Here is a 24,904-nt window from a genome sequence, read left to right as displayed (position 1 = left end):
CTGTCAGTTGCCTATATAAAGGTATGCATCAGAAAAACATGTTGCATGCTTGGAACAAGATTTCCCATCAGGCGGGTACTCTGCTGGTAATAATAATAATAATAATAATAATAATAATAATAATAATAATAATAATAATAATAATAATGGAAATTATTTTCACAAAATTATTAATTTGTCTTCTCCCTATTTGTTGAAAATGATAAAGCTTTGTTGAAAATTTGAACAAAAGCTCAAAAGGAAAAATTATGGCTTGACAGACACACAGACACACAGATACACGGAAGTGATTGCAAAACTCCATCTTCCGTTGTGTGGGCGATGGCCTAAAAATGCTCTTCTGGCTAAACACTTACATAGGCTCCACCTGTTAGGCATGAGCTTAGGAGAGCCACAGCCCCCGACAGTTTCATAGGATTATATTTCAGCCAATACCGGAAAGATAATTTAATTATAAATTTTAAAGACCATTCCACCCTGGAGAGGAAACATCCATGGGAGAAGCTTCTGCTGCATGCTGATTAGGTCCAACAAGCCCAAAAGACATGTCTGTGAATGTTTCCTGGATCTTCCCCTTGTGCCACACCAGCATGCACAGGTAGTGGCAGACCCAGAGACCAGCTTGTGCCTGCCTTAATTCGTCACCTTCTCCATTTGTATCTAAAGCTGTTATTGGCAGCGCCATAGCATGTTATTTACTTCCTTTTTGCATAAGATAGTGGTTTGTTCTCCTTTCATTCCTATTTGTCTGTCAACTGCAAGATCCATTCCATATTTATTTATCATCCTGTCCTTTCTTAATCCCCTGCATTACTTTGAAAATAAAGTTTTATTTAACCATAAGACACGTCTTCCCACTTTTTTTGCCTTTCTGCATGAACAATCACTAGTTTTTCCCTCATTTGAATGATCCTGAGGGGAAGTATTACAATTCAGTGAATGCAGTAACTTTAAACACTACTATATTTGGGCCACTTGCAGTGGTTGTACAAATCCCCGGCTCAGAACGCCTGCGTTAGCCTGGCATCTGACGCAACTGTACATACATACATGCTGGTGATTAAAATCAGTCCAACAGAAAGAAGGGGGTTAGAAAAATGAAAATAAAAATATACACATGCATATATGCATGAGTTTGTCACAAAAAAATTTAGAAAATCGATGAAGTAATTATTCTGAAGTACACACAAAGTTTAGTAGCAATTGCTTCACTCACTGAGAGCAGGATCAGCACAATTTCTGTACTGCGAAGGTGTGCACATAGGGGCATCTCCTATTTAAAAAAGACAAAAGCAGGTGTTAAAATACTTATACATTCTTACAGCCATTGAGCTTGAAAATCCTCTTCATGAAAAGGAAGCAGTAAGCCAAATTGCCCTGTCAGCATTTTAACTGGTGATTTGTAAATTCAGTGAGATGCTGTATAACAGTGGATCAAAGTCTTAAATCTGTAATAAAATAAAATAAATAAATAACAGTACAACTTGTTATTGTACGTCTTTGCCTATGAGCAACTGAGTTCACATGTTAGTTTGAGTAATGATGTCACAATCATGCTCTATGTGGAGAATCACATCACAACCATTATAGGACAAGCTTGCCTATTAATTTTCCCAGCCATCTGGACTGCAATTTATGTGGTGCACAATGCTAACAATTTAGTTTTTAAACAAAGAGTAATTAATTGCAGCAATGTAGAAAGAAAAAATGCATAACTGTTGTTTTTAATCACATACAGAGTACCTTTGCCATTTTACTTTCCTGTATTAAAATATCAACTTTGGCCAAAAATGGGTTTGTGAGGACTTGTGAAGTATCAACATTAAATTTATAAAAATGGAAAGCGAGGGGAAAGTTGTATATTCATGAGGTTCTTATTATGTTTACATGTTCTGCTTTGGGGATATCTGCACATTACTTTCAGAACATCAGTGGGATTTAAGCCTCCCCCCTGTCCCAACACATTTATCCTCTCATACTTGGGATACTGGGACCCCGAGGTGCCCTATGCAATATATTGCAATCCAGCTAGACCCTCCAACCACCCCTTTAATTTCCTCGATCAGTGTCTGGCTTCAAGTGTATTGTTGAGTATTTTTTTATATTTTCCACTGGCAAAAAGATTTTCCTGTTGTGCCTGAAAATGCTAGTTGTTTTTCATGGAAACAGCTTTTTGCAGGTCTGACAACTTAAATAAGCAATGAGTGCAGATCTTTAGAAACAACTTATATGTACATAAACGGACAGAAAGTTGCAATAGAGAAACAATTCGACAAAGAAGAAGTGTAAAATGACAGCATAAAAGTAACAGAGAGCAAATCATACCAGGCATGTGCATCATGCGACAGTTGCAATTTTCAAACACGTAGCGAGTCTCACACTCAATGCGGCAGGCTGTGATGCTGTATGTATCAAAGTAGTCTAAGTTTTTTGGTTGATCAATACAGACTCCCCAAGGAGGTGGGAGGTAGATTAGCTATGGGAGCAGGTTTTTAAGGTGAGGAGAGACATGAAAATAGGGATTTAGAAAAATGTGGACAAGAAGCATTTTCCGTAAGTTTACCAAAACTAACGAGAACGACATTCGGTAGAGCACATACCTCCACCAGCCTGAACAACTTATGTTTTGTATCCCACTGATAGGTCGGATCTGCATCGGGATCTGAACCAAAATCTAATTGGCTTGTTCTTGTCACCTAACCAACTCATCCACCAAGTTTTGTCATCATCCATCAACAACTTTTTGAAATATCCTGTTGTATATCGGTCTGGCCCTATCTCCCAATGGTGAAGAATCACTTCAAATATTATAGGATCTGGATCTTCACCAAAATATAAACAATTTAACCTTGTTATACACACAACCTGCCAACGCGGTTTCATCTGAATCCAACCCCATAATATTTGTTTTTAATCACACGCGGTACCCAGGAATGCCTGTACTCGTCTAAAATCCTCAGGATATCTCATTTTTGAGATATCCTGCTCAGAGACAAACAGACAGACAGACAGGGGTGAAAACAGATAAACTGTCCACTTTCAGTTGTGGAGGTAATGAGAAGTAAGGCACATCTCTGGTGGGATGGTGTTGATGCCTGCCGGTAACCATGTGATTTGTGCTTTGGGGCAGAAGAGATTTAGTTAGTTGGTGTCCCCGGGACTTGCCTGCTCGAAAAGATAGAAACAGAGACAGCTCTCAAGCCAACACTCCTCAAAAGCAGAGCTCATCATGAGCAAAATGCAGGCAAGTAAGTAATCACTCTCCAAAATTTTCTCCTTGGTGAGCAGAGGCGAATGATAAAATTTTCTTGAAAAGTCAAAAACATTCAATCATAGATTAATAATTACTAACTACACTGGTATCCCCTGCTAACTGAACATTTGAATAACGAAGGTTTGCTACAACAAATGGTTTCATTTAGGGATATTCGTCAATTGCGCAGGCTTCATTCGCTACAGTGAAGGAGCCGTCCCCACAACATAGTGTCTGATGATTGTGTAATGTCACTTCACTTCCATGGCGATATGTTTTTCCCTCCGATTAACTTTTCAATGGGGTGATTAACTTTTCAGAAGGCTTGCAAATAAATAACTTTTCAGAATGAGAGAGTTAAAAAATGTAGGATTGTGGGGTTTCTCCCACCACCTTCTGTATGGAGATTTTGACTCAAGATTGTTTTGGTAAGTGTAACAAGTAAATTAACTTTATTGGTTCACGAAAAAAGTGAAAAAATATTTTCACGAAAAAAATAAGTGAACACTATATTCGTTATTGTTGTGTGTCTGTCTGTCTGTCTGTCTGTCTGTCTGTCTGTCTGTCTGTCTGTCTGTCTGTCTGTCTGTCTGTCTGTCTGTCTGTCTGTCTGTCTGTCCCGAGCATAGCTCCGTGGGTTTTGATCCGATCCTGATAAAATTTTGGTGGGAGGTTTATATCATGATCTAGTTGTGTTTTCCTGAGAATGGGCGTGGTGCGCCCATTATGGGCGGAGCCACGCCCAAAAAACATGTGTTTTTAGGGGGTAGCCGATTTCAATTTGCATCTTCTCCTCAGGGGTTTGTCGAATCTGACAGGGGTTTTGGTATTTGGTTAGCCCAATGGCACCTGCATAGCCCCACGAGCTCGATTTTTCATTTTCGTCCCAAGGTCAAGGCCACAAGGTCACGAACTTAGAACTATTTATGCTATTTATATAACCATCATTATACTATTTATGGCTTCGCCAGTCAACTGAAAATGAAGGTCAGAAAACGAAGTGTAATTTTCCAATAAGAAATAATGGAAAACACCACATAAAACGAGCTCCCACATAACGAAGGTTCATGATACGAAGGGGCATAAAGATATGTAACCCCTTTGTTAAGCGGGTGATACCTGAACTCGTTGAAACATGTACATTAAGTCACCGATTTGGTGAAGTAATTTTGACTTTAAGTAACTTTAAAATTTTAAATAGCCCACTCTTTTCTTTTCAACATAAGATTAGTTTGTCCAACTATTCGTATTTTCAGGGTGCTCTGATCCCACCATCTCACAGCACCTCAGTGACGACTTCTCCACTCCGGATTCACCATGTGGCCCGTTCGATAGCTTGATTGGAGATTTTTTCGATTCCAGATTCGCCATGCAACTCACCGAAAGCCCAAATAGGGAACACCGAGCCAGTTCATCGTCCCAATTCATAAAGGTTGCCTTTAGCCATGCCTTCAAATAATTCTCACATACATTGAGACTGCTGGTTCCCTACTGTGGAATACCAGCAAAGCTTGGTGAAAGAAAAATGGTGAATCGACAGCAGATTGATGAGTCGAAAGAATGTGGGTGATAATGTGTGCTACGTAAAAAACACAATGACCATTTAATACAAAATCTTTACCTCTGGCATTGAAGGTGGATGGAGGTTACATTTTCTCTCTTGTTACGATTTCGTAAGTATATTGATGACTTCCGTCATCTGTTTGTGTGTTTGTGTGTTTGTTTGTGGGCACGATAACTCGAGAACGGAAGAAGCTAGCAATGTCAAATTACACCACGTGATTCAGGAGGGTGATGGCTAGCACTGATTCGATTTTGGTCGAAATCGGTCAAAGGTCAAGGTCACAGTGAGGTCAAACATTCGATTTTTGATGGTTTGGTACAGAATCATCGTAGAAACTTCTGGTTTGCGTCGCTACTTTTCTCTCGAGAGCTTTTATTAGACAAGGTCAGAGGTCAAGTTGACGATTTCATAAGTACCAGTCTATGACTGCTTGTTTGTCTGTTCGTTTCTTGCGAATATCGAAGATTTTTCAAGTATATTGGTTGGTCTTGTGCGTTATTATTTGACGAAAAAATGTTTTCGCCAAATTTGTTGGTCTGTAGCGTTTGTCTGTTTGTCACATGATTTTTGGCCACAGTTTTCAAGTGATTGTTTTGAAATTTTTTGTGTGTATAGGTGACCAGCCAAGGTCAGCAATGCTTAATTTTGGTGAAGATCCGAATCCGGATTTGTAAGATCTAACAAATCTGAGAATTTTTAAAGTGATTCTTCACTATTGAGAGATAGGGCTAAAAAAGATATTGCATGATATGTCAAAAAGTTGTGGACGGATTCAGATTAAACTTGGTGGACATGTTTGGTGTGCGACAAGGACCAAGTGATTCTATTTTGGTGAAGATCTGAATCCAGATTGGAGAATTTTTCAAGTGAATTTTTCAAGTGAATTTTTCAAGTGAAGATCTGAATCCAGATTGGAGAATTTTCACCATTGAGAGATAGGGCCAAAAATATGTAGCACGATATCTCAAAAAGTTGTGGATGGCTTCGAACAAATCTTGGTTGACATGTTGGGTGTGTAAAACGAAAGAATTGATTCAATTTTGGATAAAATCTGGATCCGGATCCGGACACGAGCATTTTTTAAGTGATTCTTCACCATTGAGAGATGGGGTTAAAAACGATGTATAGCATGATATCTCAAAATGTTGTGGATGAGTTATGACAAAACTAGGCGAATGAGTTGTTTAGATGACAAGAACAAGCCAATTCAATGTTGGTTAAGGTTAGGATTCAGATCCGACCTATCAGTGCAATACAAAATGTAAATTGTTCAGCCTGGCGGAGGTATGTGCTCTACCAAATGCCGTTCCATTTCAACAAGTCTTACTCCACAAGTGATTTTTAATTCTGTTCGTCTGTCTGTTTGTATGTCAATCGCCTACAGGACACAATTTTAAACCAATCTTTATCAAACTTCACCACATGGTAGAGTTTGTCATAAACAAGAAGCCTATTGTTTTGAGATCAAAAGGCCAAAAGGTCAACAACTTTGTCAAATTTCTAAAATCCTCAATTTTCATCGGATTGACTACAAATTTGAACAGGATTTGTATATCAGGTCACTGAATTCAACCAACAATTATTTTTGAGTTCAACATACACCAAAAGGTCAACATTGGCCCAAGCTCAACAACTGAGGTGGTATTTCTAAAATCCTCAATTTTCATACGATTGACTTGAAATTTGAAGATGATTTATATTTCAGGTCACTGAATTCAACAACTTATTATTTTTGAGGTCAACATAGGCCAAAAGGTCAACATAGGTCAAGTTTCTGCAATCCTCAATTTTCATCCCATTGCTTGAAATTTAAAGAGGATTTGCATATTTGGTCATTGTAGTCAACCAGCAATGATTTTAAAGGTAAGATACACACTATTTGATGAAAAACACGGATTTCAGCTTTAGAATAATAATTTTGAACAAAATATGTGCAAAACGTGCTTTGAAGAAGTTTTTGTGTAAAAAAATGTGTCTTAAGCAAATAAGACCGGTTTTACATGAAGGAGGTTCCTGGGGTAAAATGTGTTTTATTGCTTGGTGCAAGATAAAATACACACTATTTGATGAAAAACACTCATTTCTGCATGAGAATAGCAATTTTGAACAAAATTTGGGCAAAATGTGCTGAAACAGTCATGAAATTTTTGTGTAAAAACGATGGTATGAAGCAAATTAGCAAATACCACCCGTCTCTTCGCTGACGGGTATACTCAAGGGAAGGGTGAGAAAAAGAGGGGGGAGAGAAAGAGAGGAGTGGAGGAAAAAGAGAGAGGGGTAGGGAGAGTGAGGAAGTGGAGGGGGGGAAGAGAAAGGAGGGAAGGGGAGCAAGGAGGAATGGGGAAGCGAGGAGGGAGGGAGAGTAAGGAGGAGTGGGGGAAGGCAAGGCAGCGAGAGGTGAGAGGAAAGGAAGGCAGATGTATGGTGGAGCATGAATTATGATTCATACTGTCTCGTCAAAATGCTTCTGAATAGAATAACAGTGAAGATGGAAACATAATATTGTCTGAAATCCATTTTCTACCGGTAATAATATAAATACCACCCAGAGACAAACACCGCTTGGACATGTCTGGAGATAAACGCAGGTCAGAAACAAACACCGCTCAGACACAAACACCACCCAGACATGTCCAGACATAAACTCCCATCCTGACATTAAAACCACCCGGACACGTTTGGAAACAAACACCGGCTGGACACGTCTGGAGACAAACACCGCCTGGATGTAAACACCATCCGGACACAGAGATAAACTTCCAACTGGACACGTCTAAAGACAAACACCCATCCAGACAGAAACACTGCCCAGACACGTTCGGGGACAAACTCCGCCCGGATGCATCCGGAGCTAAGCTGTCCGGAGACAAACACCGCTTGGTCACGTCTGGAGACAAATTTCCATCCAGACACATCAGGAGACAAACACCACCAGGACATGAGCCAAACACTGCCCAGACACGTCTGGAGACAAACACCGCCTGGACAATTTCGGAGACAAATACCGCTCAGACGCATCCAGAGCTAAGCTGTCTGGAGACTAGCACCACCCGGATCCATCCTGAGAGAAACACCGCTCGGACATGTCCGGAGACAAACAAACACTGTCCAGAGACAAACAACACCCAGACACATCTGAAAAGAAACTCCACCCGGACATGTCCAGAGACAAACTCCACATGGACACATCTGAAGACAAACTCCATCTGGAGACAAATTCTGTCCAGATGTATCTGGAGCTAAGCTGTCCAGAGAAAAACACTGCCCGGACATGTCCAGAGAGAAACACCATCCGGACATGTCCAGAGACAAACACAGCCCAGACAAGTCCGGAGATAAACACTGTCCGGAGATAAACAATGCCTCGACACGTCCGGAGACAAACTCTGTTCCGATGTATCCAGAGACAAACCCAGCCCAGACAAGTCCGGAGACAAATAACACCCAGACATGTCTGGAGACAAACAATGCCCAGACAAGTCCAGAGACAAACACCACCCGGAGATAAACATTGCCTGGACATGTCCAGAGAGGAGCGAAAGAGAGATGTGTGGGTGGGTGTTGCTGTGTTTTAGGCAGGGTTGGAGTGAGGATGGGACAGAGACAGAGGGAGAGGAGGGGGTGGGGGGTTGGGGGGAGGGGAGTTAACAGAGAGAAAATGTATTTTTTGAACAACACACACATGCATACTATTAGTGCTTGGCTGATATCAGCAACACTTCAGGAATTGGCAGATTGGACGGACGTTTTAATGTAACGTTCAATGCAAATGTTAAACTTTATTTTAAAACATCCATTTTTCACCAGATTTGCGTCTATTGAACTTTCTCATGAAATAGTGAGTATTTTAGCGTCTACTGAGCAAAACAACAAATTTTACAGAAGAAACCTTACTCGTGAAAAATCGGTCGAATTTGCTTTCAACAAAGGTTTTTAGATCCTCATGGAGGATCTCTAAGTCTTACTCACGTTGTTGTTGTTCATGTTCTTCTTGTGGACTTTTTTGTTTCACAGCCTACAGTTTTCATTGAAACGTCCTGAAACTTGACATATATACATACATATATATATATATATATATATATTTATATATATATATATATATATATATATATATATATATATATGTAAAAAATACCCTGCGCAGACAGTAACCATCTCCGATTTTGAAAATTCCTCCAAGAAAAAAAATTATGACGTCAAAATATCTCCGCTAATGGAAATCGCCCAAAAAATTATCTCCGAAACTTGGCAAGCTTTTTGAATTCTGTTTGCGGGAATCGAACAGGGCATTAGCAGAGATGAATTACCACACATATGACACATCACTAAGACGTCATGTCAATTTTTATGACGTCATTCCTATTTTTTGACATTTTTGCTTCACAACCCAGAGTTTTCATCGGATCTTCATCAAACTTGCCATGTATATGCAGAAAGCCCACGCACAGGCAGTAACCATCTCCGATTTTGGAAATTCCTTCATCATTCTCTTTCATCTTTCATCAAATAGTTTGCATTTTAGCTTTTTCTTAGGAAAACAAAATATTTTACACAAGAAACCTAATTCATGAAAAAATGGTTGAATTTGCCGAATACAAACGTTTCTAAGTACACATTCACTTGTTCTGACCCCGTTTTTTGTTCTGTATGACTTCTAATGCAAAAACACATGTTTTTCATCAAGTTGTATATATTTTAGCATATTCTATGGAAAACAAAATATTTTACCCAAGAAATCTTATTCATGCAAAAACTGTCTTATTTGCCTAAAACAAGCGTTTTCACAACACATTAGGTTGTTCTGTTCCCGTATTTTGTTCTACATCAGTATTCTAATGCAGAAACCCATGTTTTTCAACAAATAGTGTGTATTTTAGCTCGTTCTAAGGAAAAGAAAGTATTTTGTACAAGAAACCTAATTCACGCAAAAACGGTTGAATGTGCTGAACACAAGCGTTTCCAACAACACATTAGCTTGTTCTGACCCTTTTTTGTTCTGTATCACTACTCTGCAGAAACACATGTATTTCATCAAATTGTGCGTATTTTAGCATATTCTAAGGAAAACAAAATATTTTACACAAGAAACCCTATTCATGAAAAACCGGTCGAATTTGCCTAAACCAACCATTTTCAACAACACATTCGGTTGTTCAGACCCTGTTTTTTGTTCTAATTCACCATTCTAATGCAGAAATTTGTTTTTCATCGAATAGTGTGTATTTTAGTTTGCACTGAGTAAAACCACATTTTACACAAGAAATTTATTTATGCAAAAACGGACTCTAGATATCCTTTTGGGGGCCCTCGAGGTGCTGAATGAGGAGTCTGAGCCACTGGGATTACGGGTTTCCTGGGTCAAAACTAAGATCCAGGCTTTCAATGACATCTTAGATTCTGCTATCTTGTCTGTACCTGTTTGTGGTGAGGATGTTAAGGTCACGGAGAGATTCACTTACCTTGGTAGTAATATTCATATCTCTGCCGGCTGTGAGTCAGAGGTCAACAGACGTCTGGGTCGGGCCTGGGGAGTCATGGATTCACTGGACCATGGGGTGTGGCGCTGCCGGTACCTGTGCGGGAGGATGAAAGTCCGAGTCTTCAGGTCCTTGGTGCTTCCAGTCTTGCTCTCTGGATGTGAGACTTGTACTCTGACCAGGGATCTGAGACAGAGACTTAATTCCTTTGGTACCAGGTCTCTTCGGAGAATCCTTGGCGATCGCTGGTTGGACTTTGTGTCCAACGAACGGTTGCTGAGAGAGACTCAAATCAGAGACAGACATACAGACAGAAAGACAGACAAACATACAAACATAATGTTAAAATCGACTGACCAACATACTTTAAAAATCTTCGATTTTGCAAGTAACAAACAGACAGAAAGGGGTGAAAACATAACCTCCTTCACCTTCAGTGGCGGAGGTAACCAGACGCCACCAGGATTTGGAGGATGGAGACAGGTTTGAGAGTTCAGACTTGAGATTGGAAAGATGTTGTTTCCTGGCTTGACTGAGGGTAGACACACACACTTGTTCCATGCTTTGAGGAAGGAACTGAGATTGCCTTAGGTAGGATTTGCCTTCCATGAGGCGAAGGCATGTTGCTTTAGGAAACAGCCTCGCCACAAGCTTCAGTGTACAATGGGGGGGGGGGCGGTGGGGAAGGGCATGACAACTGAAGACGAGGTAGGAGAAATCTCTGCATGAGAGAGAGCACATTTCTTTGAAAAAATTCCCAGGATGAGTTGATGTCTGAGAAAGTAGAAATGGGAGAGCAGTCTAGAAGTTTGATGGCTGCTTGAAGACCCTGCCATTCGGCCTGAGTGAAATGCCAGACTTGTCGGTGCTAAGGTGGTTCTCTAATCACGTCCAGAAAGATGACCACTTTAACCAGCATATGGTCAGGTGGACCGATTGAGGCAAAGGAAGATCAGCAGATATTTTCCAGGAACTTTTTCAAAATCAACTCCAGATGAGATGGAGTACCATTGGCAGAGATCCGGGTCAGGAAGTTGACAGATTGTGTCAGTCCCAATGAGTCACAGAAAGCCTTTGCTGAAGTGCCATGGCAGGTGAGACAGGTATCCACACTCAGCCAACTGGCATGATGGCAATTTATGTCACCACATATGAGGAAGAGAGAGTTTGGATGAGTGGATAGAAGTTGGTCCATGTTTTTGGTGAGTGAGATGTAAATTGAGTCATCACTGTTTGGTGGATGGTACAACACACATATTATCAAGAGGTGGGAGCAGAGGGGAAGCCGTAGCCAGAGGTATTCCAGGGGGTGTGGAGGAGTGAGGACTGTTCATGGTGAGTGAGGAATAGAGTTTTTGATGAAGAGAGCAACTCCGCTGCCAGGATGAGTCTCAGGTCTATCATATCGGAGGAGGGAGTAACCAGGGAGAGGAACCAATGAGTCGGAGATGTCTTGAAGGAGGAAAGTTTCTGTTTAGCAGACTATGTCTGGTTTGTCAGTGGCAACCTGTATGGAGAGATCAGTCAGGTGAGAGCAAAGGCCCTTTGATGTTTGAGGTCCAAACTGTTGAGGAAGAGAGATGGGAGGAGGCTTTGGGTGCAGGGGAAGGGAGTTGGAGAGTAGGATGAGTGAGGAGAGGTGGAGGTAGAGTGGGTTATTGAAAGTGTGTAGGAAATTGCAGAAGAGCTGTAGGAGAGCAGAGAGGCTTGGATGGGGAGGAAGACAAAGGGCTATGTGGTGAAGGGATGAGTCACAGTGGGGAGTAATAAGAGAGGGGGGGAAAGGGAAGTAGGAGATTGGAGGAGGTGGCGGAAAGAGATGGAAGACAGAGTGTGGGGGAAGGAGGCAGCTTTGTGGATGTGAGGGGGGCAGGTTTGAGGAGGGGGAGTGAGGTAGGAGATTTGAAGGGGAGGGTGAGGAAGGAGAATTGAGGGAGAAAGGTGTAGGGGGAGCTTTTGAGAAAGGTGGAGTGGGGGAAGCTTGGGGTGGGGGGGGAGAGAGAAGTTTGCATTGAAGAGGGAGAAGGTGGTTGGATTAAGAGGGAGGGAGATGATGAGAGCAGACACAGTTATGAGGGAGGAGGGAGAAGGGAGGGGGGGGGAGAGGGGAAGGATGAGACTGTGTAGAGGTATTGTGAAGATGGGAGCAGGTGGGGAGAGGAACAAAAAGTTGTGTAGGTTGGAAGAGGGGAGGTGTGATGAGAGGAAAGAGAGAGCATGTTTGAGATATTGAGGGGTGTACTGAATGAGAGAGTCAGACATTTGTAAGGTTGCAATGGAGCCCACAGATGTTTGAAAACCATACACTTTGGGATACCAGAGGGGGAGTTGTTAATAAAGTAGAGGGCAGTGGAGAGATGCTGAGAGAGGAGGTAGGATGGGGGGGGGGCAAGATGGGAGGAGTAACGAGGGGGTATAACAGGGGAGGAATTAGGAGGGAGATTTAAGGAAGTGGGATGAATTTGCACTGAAGTTGGAAAAAAAGGATGATTAATAATGGAAGGCGAACAAGCATTGCAAAATGGGTCTTTTAAAATTTGTAGGTCAGAGATACGTTTAAATACGTTGGACGATTTACATGAATCAGCAGGGGAATCCTGGGACTGCCTGAAGCCCACCCCTCTGCGTTTATGGGGCGATTGGCTGAATATTTTGTTGATTGTCTTGAAAGTAAACTCCTCCCAGCCCAGATGTTTGAAGGCTGCAGCGGAAATGATATTGATTTTTTCGGATCTTCTCCCTGCTTGAGCTCTGTACAATTTACTACTTCAGTGATGAAGCCAATGAATCCCTCTTTAAGGCCCAGTCACACTTTGATGTTTTAGCCAGCTTATGCCGATTTTTGGAAAATTTGTGTAAAACGCTGGTACACGTCGAATACGTTATGGGTAAGTTTTGATAACATTGAGAGCACGCTGAAAAACACTGCCATACGTCGTAGTACGCTGGCTTTAAACGTTGTACCTTTCGGTTGTCCTCAAATTTTCCATGCTTGAAATTTTAAGACTTATGCCAGCGTATGACTCACACGTTCCGCATAACGCTGGCCATAAGTTGTGGCCACGTTACGCGATCGTTGACACACGTCGACACACATTACTTGTAAGTTACTCATAAGTCGAAACATGTCGAGGTAATGTTTAGCGTACCCGAAACTTATTTCTAACCGATGAGTAATGTGTTTTAGGCACGTTACGTGAACGTCAACACACGTTACTTGTAAGGTACTCATAAGTCGAAAGACGTCAAGGTAATGGTTAGCGTCAGTGTTCCAGACTCGCTGGGGTTTTTTTTCTTCTTCTTCGGTACGACGGTGATGTCGACACTTCGATTTCTAGTGCGGTTATAATATAATATAAATAATAGACTGCCGCTCAACGATTTAAATCATAACCGCACTAGAAATCGAAGTGTCGACATCACCGTCATACCGAAGAAAAATAAAAAAAACCAATGTCACCCTCAGGGTGACCCGTATCTTGCCAAAAGGTGACCACGTGTGACTTCTTTAAGGTCACACTGAGGGGAACAGAGATGTTATCCACCAGGAGCGACTCCTTGAGGAATATCTGCCTACGAGACATTCCGATGAGAATCTTTCTAGAGTAACCATGAAAAATATGCGTATGCCTCATAACGTCACCAAATGACGTCATAATGTCTCAAGCTTGACATATCTAGAAAGCACTCATCGAGGTGTTCAATTTGAGGTACTACACGATATGGTTCCTAAAACTTGAAAATTTGACCTTGGGGTCAAATATGTTTGACCTCAGGTGCTAACCATGAAGGTCAAGGCCAATCGCCACCAAAAACTAATCAGCTGAGCGCCAGACCATGAACTATATTCCCATGAAGTTTGAAGACGATCCGATTAAAATTACTCAAAAAATAAGGGTTTCGTCAACTCCCCTGATTTGCAACAGTGACCTTGACCTTTGACTTTGACCTTCAAAATTTTGTGCACTGAAAGGGACCTCTATAGGACTCTGATATGCGAAGTTACAAAAATTTCCAATGATAACTGTGCTCTGCAGAATTTTTTATACGTGATTACAGACAAAAAAAACCCCAAAAAAAACAAAAACATACAAGCTGACTAACATATCTTGCAAAAACTTCGTTTTGGCAAGATAATAGTAATAAAAAAACAGGGAGTCTGGAACACTGATGCTAACCATTACCTTGAATGTTTCGACTTATGAGTAACTTACAAGTAACTTTTGTCGACGTGTGCCAACGTTCGCATATCGTGCGTACAACTTATTCCCATCGCATGCGGAACGTGTGTCATACGGCAAGTACGTCGTAAAATGTTTAACACGTTTATAATTACAAGATGTACTCCACTTAATACGACGTATGATAGCGTACTTTAATGTTTTATTCACGCATACCAAACTTACCCATACCGTATTCGACATGCGCCACCGTTTTAGACGCATTTTTCAGAGGTTGGCATACGCTGGCAAGATCACCAAGGTGTGACTGTGATGTTGACACTTCCATTTCTCTGGCGGTTATGATTTGAATCGTTGTGCGGCAGCCTTTTAATAAGCTACGTCACGTCATCGTCGGCGATGCGTGCAGCGCGCTATGCATAAGGTAGACTATCGTTGGGCATAGGTTGGGAAGGCCGACAACAGGCTCAGCATTCCTTGGTATAAGTTAGCTATAACACAACGAAACGTTCTGTGTCCGTTATTAATATGTTATGCATACGACTAACTCGTTATGAATACGTCCGAATCTTTTTAAAAAAAAACATCAAAAGTTCAACGTAAGCCAGTGTTTTACATACATTTTAAAACGTTGCCATTGCTGGCTGAAACGTAAAGGTGTGACTCTGGGCCTTTAGTAGAGTTCGTGACCACGTTGGTGGTTGCTCTCTCGGTTTGGCATTCTGCGTCTGTCATCTCAGTCTGGACTCCCACCGATTTAGCGAGAACGTTAACCAGGCACTCAGTTTTGGACGTGCTCTCAACCGCTTTGACTGGAGTTGTAGTTTTCTTAATTTTGGGGACGATCCAGACAGCCTCAGCATATGACAGTTTCTCCTGCGTCTTCACCTGTTGGATCTGGGCAGCTCTTTGGAATGCAGGACATCCTCTGAAGGCTGCACTGTGGTCACCACCACAATTGACACAAAACATTTCTTCACGAGTGCAGCTTCCATATTCATGCTCTCCATTACATTTGCTACAGCGTTGTTTGCCTCTCCTGGCTGAAGCAGTATGACTGAACTTTTGGCATTTTTGGAATCTTAAGGGGGGTGGAATATATTCCCGAACAGTGAAGGCTTGATAGCCCAAGGAAACTTTTTGGAGAAGGATTGGGGTGTCAAAAGACAAAACCACCGAGGTGGTATTGACTTTAACCCCATCCCTTCACCGTGGTGAGACGGCGGGCATCAACAACTCCCACATCTGCTAAATGATTTGTGATATCATCAATTTCAATGGAGGGATCAATCTCATAAATGACTCCTCGACTCTCCCTTAGACTCCTCGGAATATGACACAAAACACGAACCCCGTCAAAATACTGGGCTTTCATAGCCTTCTTCCATTGGTCGACTGATTTACACTTAATGAAAAGGTCTCCAGACCTGAGCTTTCTGGCACTAGACACATCTCCGAATTATTTTTGAATCAATGTAGCCATTTTTATTGGGTTGTCAGGACTTAGGGGTGTGACGCCGTCAAAAACCGAAACTATAAAGATAATTTTGTGATAGTACTCTTCAGGGGTAGAGGGGCCCTTAAGCACTTTTGGGGGCTCAGATCCTTCGGAACTCTCCCATCATGGTCTGCCCCTCTTCCGAGTTCGATTAACCTTCCATGATGAACCCTCATCTCATCATCATCACCAGAAGTGTTGATCATCCTTAATCACCACCTCCCAGCACCCCAGAGGGTTAGATTGGCCAATTGAGAAAAGACTCGATTTTTTTTCAGCTTGATAGGATACAGAATACCAGAAAAAGCCGATGTACCCTCAACACTCAAAACCCTCTCTGTAATGGCCACTCCCACCGCCTCAAACCTCACCGAGATACCTCATTCCAACCGAAAGAATGGTTGAATTGAACTCAGGTTTTTGAAGAAGAAGAAGAAAAAGAAAAAGAAAAAGAAAAAGAAAAAGAAAAAGAAAAAGAAAAAGAAAAAGAAAAGAAAAAGAAAAAGAAAAAGAAAAAGAAAAAGAGAAAGAAAAAGAGAAAGAAAAAGAGAAAGAAAAAGAGAAAGAAAAAGAAAAAGAGAGAAAGAGAGAAAGAGAGAAAGAGAGAAAGAGAGAAAGAGAGAAAGAGAGAAAGAGAGAAAGAGAGAAAGAAAGAAAGAGAGAAAGAGAGAAAGAGAGAAAGAGAGAAAGAGAGAAAGAGAGAAAGAGAGAAAGAGAGAAAGACAGACAGAGAGAAAGAGAGAAAGAGAGAAAGAGAGAAAGAGAGAAAGAGAGAAAGAGAGAAAGAGAGAAAGAGAGAAAGAGAGAAAGAGAGAAAGAGAGAAAGAGAGAAAGAGAGAAAGAGAGAAAGAGAGAAAGAGAGAAAGAGAGAAAGAGAGAAAGAGAGAAAGAGAGAAAGAGAGAAAGAGAGAAAGAGAGAAAGAGAGAAAGAGAGAAAGAGAGAAAGAGAGAAAGAGAGAAAGAGAGAAAGAGAGAAAGAGAGAAAGAGAGAAAGAGAGAAAGAGAGAAAGAGAGAAAGAGAGAAAGAGAGAAAGAGAGAAAGAGAGAAAGAGAGAAAGAGAGAAAGAGAGAAAGAGAGAAAGAGAGAAAGAGAGAAAGAGAGAAAGAGAGAAAGAGAGAAAGAGAGAAAGAGAGAAAGAGAGAAAGAGAGAAAGAGAGAAAGAGAGAAAGAGAGAAAGAGAGAAGAGAGAAAGAGAGAAAGAGAAAGAGAGAAAGAGAGAAAGAGAGAAAGAGAGAAAGAGAGAAAGAGAGAAAGAGAGAAAGAGAGAAAGAGAGAAAGAGAGAAAGAGAGAAAGAGAGAAAGAGAGAAAGAGAGAGAAAAGAGAGAGAAGAGAGAAAGAGAGAAAGAGAGAAAGAGAGAAAGAGAGAAGAGAGAAAGAGAGAAAGAGAGAAAGAGAGAAAGAGAGAGAGAGAGAGAGAGAGAGAGAGAGAGAGACAGAGACAGAGACAGAGACAGAGAGAGAGAGAGAGAGAGAGAGAGAGAGAGAGAGAGAGAGAGAGAGAGAGAGAGAGAGAGAGAGAGAGAGAGAGAGGTTGTCGAAACATTGAGACCTTTTTTTTTAAGATTAGGGAAGAGGGGGCAGATAAATGAAGAGATTGAAGAAAAAAAGTCATGAAGGTAAGTGATGAATACATTCACGATCAAAGTGGAATTGTTAATGTGGAAAAGCAAGGAGAAGGAAGAAGTAGAGTCCATACAGGAAGTCACGTGGTTGAGAGGAGAGGTGAGAAGGGAAAATATTTATTTGTTTATATATTTATTTTTATATTTTAAGACATGAAACAGAAAGTATAGTTGGGAGGAAATTGAAGGAGTGGTGGAAAGATAGTGAAGAAAATAAAAAACTGAAGGCAGCAATAAGGAGAAAATGCAACAAACAAGATTGTGCATGAAGACGGGAAGAAGGGTAGGCCTCAGGGAACCCAATATGAAAAGACCGACAAATACTCACCAATTAGGACAAGTTTTAACAAAAAACAAACAAACTAGAAACACACAGTAAACACGGAAATAACAAAATAACAGTAAAAACATGGCAAGAATGGCTGGATAACTTATCTTTGAGAAAGTCAGCAGAGAACCTGAAAATAACCGCCACCATCACTCAAGAACCGGAACCGGAAGCCCTTTCGCGTTCCTTGGCCAATGCAGTCAACACAATGGTTACTCCTTGTTTGTTTATGATTATGGAAAGTATTTTGCTTCAGAAAGTAGTGGTGATGTGTCTGAAAATTAGCAAATTTGGATGGTTGCTATGGCAAGTCATGATAAAGGATAGGTTTCTCGATCATTTGGGCCAATTTAACTTAAAAAAAAGCAATTAAAATGGGTTACAATGTCATTTCATCTCAGCTAGATAGATTTGCAATAATTTGCTCAGTAAAGGATGATTTTGTGGAACGTACTGAGAGGGTTTTTTCCATCATGTGAAACAGGTGATATTCGGCAGCTGATTGCTTGATCAGGTCTTGTGAGAATGTCTTTGGACCCCATCGTCACCTTTTATTTAAGTTTGGTTGTTTTCATGTAAACAAGTTTCCATTGCATTGCATTTGATATAATAATAATGAATTAATTATTTGAGTGAGGTAAATTCTTTAATTAACATGATTGATTAAACACATATATTTATAGATGGTATTAAATAATGGAGGTATTTATATAAAAATAAAATAAACATATTATTTATAAAATTCATTATAAATAAGAATTAATATATATTGTTAGTGGTTGCTAAGATTGGCAGTGCAGCATGTTAAAATCGGTTATTAATGACAGTTTGAATATTTGAATAACAGTTTGAGTCTATGGTTAGATGGAGGTGCTGTGTGATGAACATGTCTACAAGGTGAAGTGTTTATCGCTTAATATATTATCATATAAAGTGGTGTATGATTAAAGTTATTCAAATGTAGTAATCTATTCTAATAAAAGTGTGTGTGTGTGTGAGTGTGAGTGTGAGTTTGAGTTTGTGTGTCAGTGTGTGTGTCTCCTCCATAACTCCAAAACTGTAAAACCTCGCAGCTTGAAACTTTACATGCATACTAAGAAAACTCGAAGGAAGTGCAAGAGTGAAAATTGGGTGTTTGGGTGAATTAAAACACCCATATTGAAGATAATTAAAGGCCTTATTTAATTATATATCCTTCATCAGGTGATCCCCAGCCACCTTGCTCTCTGGGTCTGAAGGCGTTTCCTGGGTAACCTCGCTGGGGTCTGAAGCTGCCATGTTTTCTGGCTTGCTCAACCATGTCTTGACTTGGAACAGGCTGCAACGATTTATTCACGATAAAGTTGTTCTTTTGACTTTCCTCACTCATATTCTCGAATGCCTGTTCATCATAGCTCCACAATTCGGACATATTTGACATTTCATGTGTCTTCTGGAGGTAAAAATAACGTACACGTCACATCGACTGAGCTGCACGATGGCAAGTGGTGCCTCTGGCTAAAAATGTTGTGCAACTTCATTTTTAGACGACATTGCTTTGTTTAACATAATTTTCCTATAACTTCGACATTCATACATTAAAAAAGCTCCATCGACCTCATGTTCAGAGTTCTTGTTCCGAGTTCCTTCATGTCGGTTTGAGCTGTGAAAAGTGTGTGCCGACATTTTGTGGTCACTTTGGATTTTATTTCTTTGAATTACATTTTGTTATTTGTTTGCTTGATTTCCATATTTAAAGAATTATATGTAAAAGGTCAGCCTTTGAGGTTATTTTGTGTGCTTTATCCGTGCGGAACTTGGAACAGGCTGTGTTTGCTCTTACCCGGTGATTTAACGAGCTTAGCGGGAAAACAACCATTATGTTTTAAATGTGAAAGATAATGTTGTTGTTTTCACTTTCCTCACTCATATCATTGAATGCCTGTTTGTCATAGCTACACAATTCGGACATATTTGACATTTCAGGCATCTCCGGGAGCTAAAAATAACGTCTTTTAATTTATTGCTTAATATATGTGCGGTGGGAGCTTTTTAGAAAGTCTCAAAAGTGGTGTATGATTTTTGGAGAAAGCCTTGAGAGAAAGTCTCAAAAGTGGTGATTTTTGGAGCCATTAAGCAGAAAGAATACGTCGCAATGCACTCCGGGAGAGATGGCGTTCGAGTGTGTGTTTTGGAGTAGGGGAGGGGGGGGTGGGAGAGAGAGGAGAGATATATATATCTAGAGGGATGTGGAGAATGATAGAGAGTGCTGTACTGCATTCGGTGGGGTTGGAGCGAGGATGGGACAGAGAGAGAGAGAGGTGTGCGTGTGTGTGTGTGTGTGGGTGGGGGGGGGGGGGAGTCCTCATCAGGAAGAAAGAAGACAAAAGGAAAATACCACAACAAAAGCTACATCCAGAGCAGCCTTAACTCCACAAGAGAAAGAAATAAGATGAGGGACAAATGCAACAGGAATGGCTTCATCCAGAGCATCTGAAACTCCTCAAGAGCAAGAAAGAAGACGAGAAGCAAACGCAACAAGAATAGCTACATCCAGTAAGCAGCCCATGAGGGTTAAAGAAAACTCTGCATTGTTCTCCAATCCAGCCTTGGATTATGCTTCTGATCCAATTATTGTGACTGGCTCATTGTCGATTATTTGCAGACACTGTGATGCGATGACATGGACAGGAGAAGCTCCAGGGATATGCTGCGACAGTGGCAAGGTTCAGCTGACCCAAATGAATGCTCCTCCTGAACCTCTTCGTACATTGTTGACAGTCAACACTGAAAATGCAACTAATTTCCAAAGCAACATCAGAAGATACATGTGCTTCAGCATGACATCTTTTGGCTCCACAAAAGAGATCAGAGAATCTGGCTACATGCCCACACTTAAAGTGCAGGGACAGGTTTATCATGACATTGGCAGTCTCCAGCCACGACCAAATGAAGAGCCAAAATTCCTGCAGATCTAATTCATTGATGACAATACAAAGCAGGCTGAGCAGTGCTGCAACAATGTCATTCAAACCAAGTTGGAAGTGGTGTTGCAGTTGCAAGATATGCTCCACAAAGAAAACCACTATGTTTGGAGTCTCAAGTGTGTGGTGTACTGATAGAAGATGCTTAGCAGGCAGACACGATGCGGGGGAACAGTCGAGCCGGGCTGTGGTGCACAAGCGCGAGCGCGAGCGCGAGCGTACTTTGCCCGTGGCTCTCCTTTATTGCGTATCCAGCACATTCACAAGCCGGGCGACTCCAGCATTACTACGACGCCTCAGGCGGCGCGCACACCTTATGGCGCCGGGCGACTCCAGCATTACTACGACGCCTCAGGCGGCGTGCACACCTTATATTCCTTGCAGATACGATGACCACAACGACCCCTCCTCCCATCATCATGCCCCGCCCTGCATGCCCGCAGGCTACACCACCACAAAGTGTGCCATGGAGAAGATGACACCTGAATACAAAACTGTCATTCATTCAGACAAAACTCCAGCTGGGGAGCATGAGCGGCACTTCAATGCACCCTCCACATCAGAAGTGGTTGTCATCCAGCTGGTGAATAACATGGTGATCAAGACATTGTGCTGCAACTCAGAAACAACTCCCTCCAGAGAACTGCTGAGACACTCCCATCATATGATTCATTTCAGTAACCACGAATTTTCTGGCAGGATGATGATGGATGATATTAAACTGCAACAAACAGACCCAGCAAGAGGACTGCCACGTGAAAAGAACATTTCTGACATGAACTTTTATGTCTGCAGGATTATGCTGAGAGCCGGTAATTTCACTCACATCTTGTGTTGCAAAAATCTCTTCCACCAATTTGTTGTGGACATGCATGCCAAAATTGAGGCAGAAAGGCTGAGATTCATTCGAAAGAACCAAAAGAAACTCCGAGTCTAAAACTATGTTCTCCCCAGGGATGCCATTAACAATGATGGAAATGCTGCCAATGTTGGCCAATTTGTCATCTTGCCTTCCAGTTTCACAGGTATTCCCGCTATATGCATGAGCACACTCAGGATTCCATGGCATATGTGCAAAACTATGGCTGTCCTACTCTCTTCATCACCTTCACCTGTAATCCAGCTTGGGAGAAAGTGGCTAATGAACTGATGCCAGGCCAAAAACCACATCACCACCATAATTTGCTGGCAACAGTATTCCGACAAAAAATGAAGGCAATGATGAATGTCATCACCATGGGTAAGATTTTTGGAGCCATTAAATGCTACATGTACACAATTGAGTGGCAAAAGTGTGGCCTGCCACATGCCCACATTCTGACTTGGCTTCAAGATGAACTTCATGTGTACAGAGTGGATAACTTCATCAGTGCTGAACTTCCAGACCAAGTAATTGATCCACTTCTGTTCAGCACTGACAAAACAAAGATGGTGCGCATGGTCCCTGTGGAAGCATCAATCCAAACTCACCGTGCATGAAAGTTAACAAATGCACAAAATGGTTCCCACAGTATCTTCTGAAGGAGACACAGACTGGACAAGATGGATACCCACTGTATCATTGGAGAAAACCAGAAGATGGTGGATTCACACCAATCATCAGAGTTCATGGTTGTGAGATTGAAGTTGACAACAGGTGGATTGTTCCATACTGTCCACTCCTCACACGACTATTCAATGAACACATCAATGTTGAGTAATGCCACTCTGTGAAATCTATCAAATCCATCAAAGCCACGCAAGTATGTCAACAAAGGATCTGACATGGCTGTATTTGGCCTGACAATGGATGGGACTGTGCATGATGAGGTTCGGCAGTCTGAAATGGAAAGATACATCAGCAGCAATGAAGCCATCTGGAGGATCCTGAACTTCCCAATTCATGAGCGACATCCCACTGTGGTTCACCTCAGTGTGCACCTTGAGAATGGCCAGAGTGTACTTCACTGAGGAGAATGTCAGTGAGCACGCTCAAGTCCCACAAGACACAACTCTCACTGCTTTCTTCAATCTCTACCAGGATGATGAATTTGCTAAAACACTGTTGTATCATCAGATACCCAAGTACTACACATGGAATGTTGGCAACAAGAAATGGGCAGAGCAGGACAAACTGTACTTGACCAGCCAGACATCAAAGCTAGTGATGCACTTGGCCATGTGTACACTGTTATTCATAATAATTTTGAATGCTTTTATTTGAGACTGCTTCTGCATGAGGGCAAAGGTCCAACATCTTTTGAGGACTTGCGAATGGTGGATGCCACAATCTGTGAGACTTACAAACAGGCTTGCCAGCTCAGAGGACTCTTGGAGGATGATACACACTGGAACAGCACATTGGAGGAGGCATCTGCAACTCGATCACCATGGATGCTGCGAAACCTATTTGCCATCATGTTGCAGACATGTGCCATGTCAAATCCTCAACAACTATGGGACAACCACAAGGAGAATCTGGCAGAGGACATTTTACATCATGCACGAGTGCAAAATCCTAACCTGGAACTGGACTACAGTGATGCCATCTTCAATTAAGCCCTCATTATCACTGAATACAAGATCAAGGCTTTGGGTTCCTCTGACCTCAAAACGTTTGGCCTTCCTGACCCTCAACGACACAATGACAATAGGTTCACAAATGAAATTTCGAGAGAGACCAACTACAACATGGAACGGCTTGCTGAATACATACAGGAGAATGAGCCATGTCTGGTTCCAGACCAAAGAGAAGCCTTCAATAAGATTACAAAAGCAGTTTTCAATGGGAGTGGTGGCACTTTCTTTCTGGATTCTACCTGTGAAACTGGCAAAACTTTTCTCATCAATCTTCTTTTGGCAAAAATCTGGCAGAGAAACATGATTGCCCTTGCAGTGGCATCATCAGGCATTGCTGCCACACTGTTGACAGGAGGAAGAACAGCTCACTCAGTCTTCAAGTTACCCTTAAATCTGGCAAGTTTGGAGGCACCAACCTGCAACATTGGCAGAGTTACTGGCAAAGCTAAGCTCCTGCAGGAGTGCCGGCTCATTGTCTGGGGATGAATGTGCAATGTCTCACAAAGCTGCCTTCGAGGCTCTTGATCGCACCATGCAAGATCTTTGACATAATGATAGAAGAATGTGTGGGGTGATTCTGTTGTGGGCTGGGGATTTTCGACAGATGCTGCCAGTCATTCCACATGGAACCAAAGCTGATAAACTGCAGGCCTGCCTCAAGGCCTCATACATTTGGAACAACATTCAGCGAATCAGCCTAATAACAAACATGTGAGTGCTTCTAAAGGGTGATTTATCTGCTGTGGAGTTTGCTGCAAGCCTGCTCAAACTGGGAAACGGAGCCCAAGCATCTGAAGATCAAGATGGAATTATCTTGATGAACAACATTGGGAAAACAGTGGCAACACTTCAACAACTACAAGATGCAGTATTTCCAAATGGTGCACATAACTTCCATAACCACAAGTGGCTATGCCAAACCAAAAAAAAGTGATGTCAATGTTTTGGCACCAAAAAGTGATGTCGCCAATTCCACAAACAGAGGCCTTCTTACACAGTTACCTGCCACTATGCAAATGTACAAGTCGGTTGACACTGTACCAGATACAAATGAAGCAGTCCACTACCCCCATAGAATTTCTTAACTCTCTGAAACGACTAGGTGTGCTTCCTCACAATCTGGAGCTCAAGACTGGTGCACTCATTATGCTTCTCAGGAACTTGGATCCACCAACACACAGAAATGGAACATGTTTGGCTGTCAATAAACTTATGCCACATGTCATTAAAGCAACAATCATGTCTGGCCAGACAGCAGGACAGGATATCATAATTTCATGCATTCCAATCATCCCATATGACTTGCCATTTGAATTTAGAAGGCTCCAGTTTCTTGTCTGCCTCAGTTTTGCCATGAGCATCAACAAGGCACAAAGACAATCACTCAAAGTTGTTGGCCTCAACTTGCAAAGCCCATGCTTTTCTCATGGCTAACTCTATGTTGGTTGTTCCAG

General features: G+C 41.7%; 1 protein-coding gene and 1 pseudogene across 1 annotated transcript in view; one reads left to right on the top strand and one right to left on the bottom strand.

Moving 5' to 3' along the window:
• Nucleotides 1–1,208: 1,208 nt before the first annotated feature.
• The window catches only part of LOC147030111 (acid-sensing ion channel 1-like), a 123,346-nt gene continuing 99,650 nt past the window's right edge, over nt 1,209–24,904 (bottom strand). The window contains exons 6-7 of the mRNA XM_085872162.1: nt 2,326–2,476; nt 1,209–1,273 (exon numbers count right to left, since the gene is read on the bottom strand). Of these exons, the coding sequence (XP_085728288.1) occupies nt 1,209–1,273; nt 2,326–2,476 (216 nt within the window). The remainder of the gene's footprint in view (nt 1,274–2,325; nt 2,477–24,904) is intronic.
• Nucleotides 22,161–22,841, top strand: LOC147030112 (uncharacterized; annotated as a pseudogene).

The sequence above is a fragment of the Eptatretus burgeri genome, chromosome 3 (assembly GCF_056783735.1).
Source record: "Eptatretus burgeri isolate ZD-2024b chromosome 3, Ebu_testis_v1, whole genome shotgun sequence".
Classification (NCBI taxonomy): Eukaryota; Metazoa; Chordata; class Myxini; order Myxiniformes; family Myxinidae; genus Eptatretus; species Eptatretus burgeri.
This window is presented reverse-complemented; position numbering and strand designations above follow the sequence as displayed.